Source organism: Salvia miltiorrhiza, chromosome 1, assembly GCF_028751815.1.
Source record: "Salvia miltiorrhiza cultivar Shanhuang (shh) chromosome 1, IMPLAD_Smil_shh, whole genome shotgun sequence".
Lineage (NCBI taxonomy): Eukaryota > Viridiplantae > Streptophyta > Magnoliopsida > Lamiales > Lamiaceae > Salvia > Salvia miltiorrhiza.
The window spans coordinates 8,117,351-8,120,578 of NC_080387.1; the positions used below are offsets into that span (position 1 = coordinate 8,117,351).

At 38.7% G+C, this 3,228-nt stretch overlaps 1 protein-coding gene across 1 annotated transcript; it reads left to right on the forward strand.

The window, feature by feature from the left end:
* Window positions 1–611: 611 nt before the first annotated feature.
* On the forward strand, window positions 612–2,756 carry LOC131013090 (protein FAR1-RELATED SEQUENCE 5-like). The gene is made up of 3 exons (XM_057941128.1): window positions 612–2,121; window positions 2,242–2,577; window positions 2,662–2,756. Exons 1-3 carry the CDS (start codon window positions 612–614, stop codon window positions 2,754–2,756), a joined length of 1,941 nt encoding a protein of 646 aa, XP_057797111.1.
* Window positions 2,757–3,228: the final 472 nt, after the last annotated feature.

Sequence of the window (3,228 nt, forward strand, 5' to 3'; positions counted from 1 at the left end):
TAATTGTTGGAGCTTTGTCTTTTGTTAATGGTGTAATTTGACCGATTTTTTTTAGCATTGCCTTGCCTTCGTAATGACTGTTATTTTATTTTATTTATCTTTTTTTGGAACTTTTGTGATTTTGTAGGCGTTTGTAATTTAAATGCTTCTGAAACTCTAAGAATAGCAATTTTATTTCTTTGTACAAAACAGCCTTCCTCTTGTTTACGTGTAACACAACATTTATCTTTGAATTTTTGCAAATGCCACTTATGGTTTTATTTAACTGTCGGTATTTGTTATGTTAACGGTAGGGACATGGAGTTTGATTTGAATATATCCCATGGTTTTGATGATTGGGATACAGTCAGTGGTAACGCAAATGTCGGTGAAGTTGGTAATATATTTTCTGGAGCTCCCATTGAGCAACCTACAGACAGTATTTCTGAAGAGAGCGTACATTGGGATAGCAGCATAAATGCCACCGCAAATGATGCGACCGATGAAGATAATGGGGAACAAAGCCGGGACGGAAACATAGTGACGTTGGCTGCCGTTGAGCTAGGATAAGTGTTGGAAGTGTTATTGACATCTTGGAGGAAGTCTTTGTGCTATATTCGGCATATGCACAAATGATTGGGTTCTCTGCCCGAACTAGGTCGCAAGGATACTTCAAAGACCGGAAGACCGTGTCTTCCAAAGCGTATCATTGTTCATGCGAGGAACGACCCGATAACAAGTCCTCAAATGGTAGATTGGCGACATTCAAGAAGCATAGTTATAGGAGCAACTGCAAAGCTAGGCTACGAGTGAGCCGGACAAATGTTGAGTCTCCGTGGGTGGTAACTTTGTTTGATAAAGAGCACAACCATGAACTCCTCCATCCAAGTGAAAGTTATCTTTTGCACTCTGCACGGAAGATGGAGCATTCTCATAAGACTTTGCTTATGGCGATGAAGAGTAGTGGCATTGGAGTGAGTCGTGCTTATCGTTTTTTGGAGAATATTGGTTTCACACGTAAAGATGTGTACAATGAGCTACATCGCGAATCAACGAAATTGGCTAATGTTGCCAATGCCGATGCAAATAAGTTGATGGAGTATCTTACCGAGAAAGGATTGAGTGACCCTTCTTTCTATTGGAAAGTTAAGGTAAGTGAGGATGGAAGGCTTCAAAACCTCTTCTTTAGGGATAGTAGATGTCTTGTGGATTATCAACACTTTGGTGACGTGATATCTGTGGATGCTACATATAAAACGAATAAGTACGACTTGATTTGCGTCCCTATTGTTGGAATAAATCATCATCGGACGAATGTAATGTTTGCGGTTGCTTTTTTAAGTAACGAGAAGACGGAGTCGTATGAGTGGTTATTTTCTACCTTTCTAGAGTCAATGTATCATAAAGAGCCGGTGATCATTTTCTCCGATCAAGATCAAGCTCTTATGAATGGTGTTGATGTTACGTTTCGTGATGCGAAGCATAGGCTTTGTCAATGGCATATCAACAAAAACGCCGCCAAGCAATTTGGTAGGCTCAACCACGATGACTCTTTTAAAACTTTGTGGTATAGGTGCATGAATGGTTGTGAGAATGAGGAAGAGTTCGAATCATGTTGGTCAAGTATGATGGAAGAGTTCAAGCTTTTTGAGAGTAGATGGTTTAATAGCATGTACAAGTTAAGAAAGCGATGGTCTTCCGCCTTTACACGAGACAAATTCACAGGTGGATTGCATGCTACGTCTCGTAGTGAAACGATTAATAAGGTGTTGAAGGAGTTGTGCTCTTCTACTTCTAGTGTTCACGAATTTGTAATTGGTTTTGAGAGATTGCAACGAAATTGGCGTATTCAAGAGTTCGAGGAGGACGCTCTTTGCCGAGGTATGCCTGGTATGTTCTTGCAATCAACTGAAATTTTGTTGCAAATTGGGGAGATTTGTACGAGAAATATTTTCAAGTCATTTGAGTATGAGGCTTTGAATTCCGTATCAATGAAATTGACCCATGAACCACTAGATTTAAATGATGAATTGATCGAGTTCAAGGCTTGTTCTAAAATGGCTTATAAAGGTTATCGCATTGTTAAATTCAATCAAGCAACAAAAATGGGAACATGTTCGTGCCACATGTGGGAGACAGAAGGTATTATTTGCCGGCATTTATTTAGAGTTTATTTTAATATGAACTTGGATAGAGTTTATTCGTGCCACATGTGGGAGACAGAAGGTATACCTTTAAGTCAACGATCTTTTGATTGTTTAGGACCGAACAAGTTCACACATATGTTGTTTGTGAATCACAATGCTCATCGTTTTTATGACATGTTGGTAGAGTGCAAGGAGGATGAGGTTTGTAGAAATATGATCAATGACTGTCTCAATACTTTGATCGAGGAAGTGAAGAAGTTGAAAATGGCTCGAAGCAGTTATGAAGAAGCTGGGCCTTCTGGTTCAGTTTTTAAGGAACCATTGCATCAAGCTATTAAAAATCCAGTGCCAAACAAGAAACGTTCGCTTAAACGGCGGATGTTTAGCAAGCACTGGGATTCTGGAAAGTCGGACGCTGTAAATATAACAAGGGCAACTGATGAGGTCCATGGTGAGTTCGAAAGTTGTCTAACTTGTTAATATATAGCTGGGATTCTTTTGTTTAACCATTTCATGTTTTTTCTGAACTTGGCAGATTTCGTGGAGTCACAAAACATTCCTTACTTTGTGAGCAGCCAATTTACGAACGAAAACTGCAATGGGAATTTCGATCGGTTTTCGGTGGATTAGGCTTCTATTTCGTATTGTTCTGTTCTATATGTTAGGAGCGATTGATGGGTCATTATTGCCTAACTGAGTTATATATCGCACCGCGTATAATGGATGTTTGATCTGGGACTTGTTCAAATTGACATGAAATTTGATTTTTTTCGAACAATTTGGAGAACATTCTGTCATAGTTTTCCTGTGATTAGTGAAATTCATGGTTAAAAAACAGTCCAAAACATTCTGTCATTATACGTCCTCTATTTGTACTCTTGGTTTTCCCCATTTGTGATAGTTTAATATTACTCTTAATTCAAAATTCAACTAATCTTCACGAAAACAAATTCCTCCTTACTATTGTTATAACGAGAAAGAATATTTTGACCCAGACTACATAATCTCCCATCTTTAAGAACTCCAGTGCACTAATTTCACTCAAAATTCGTGGGGCAATTGATCTGAGATGGGCCAACTTATCCCCATAGTGGATTCTTTT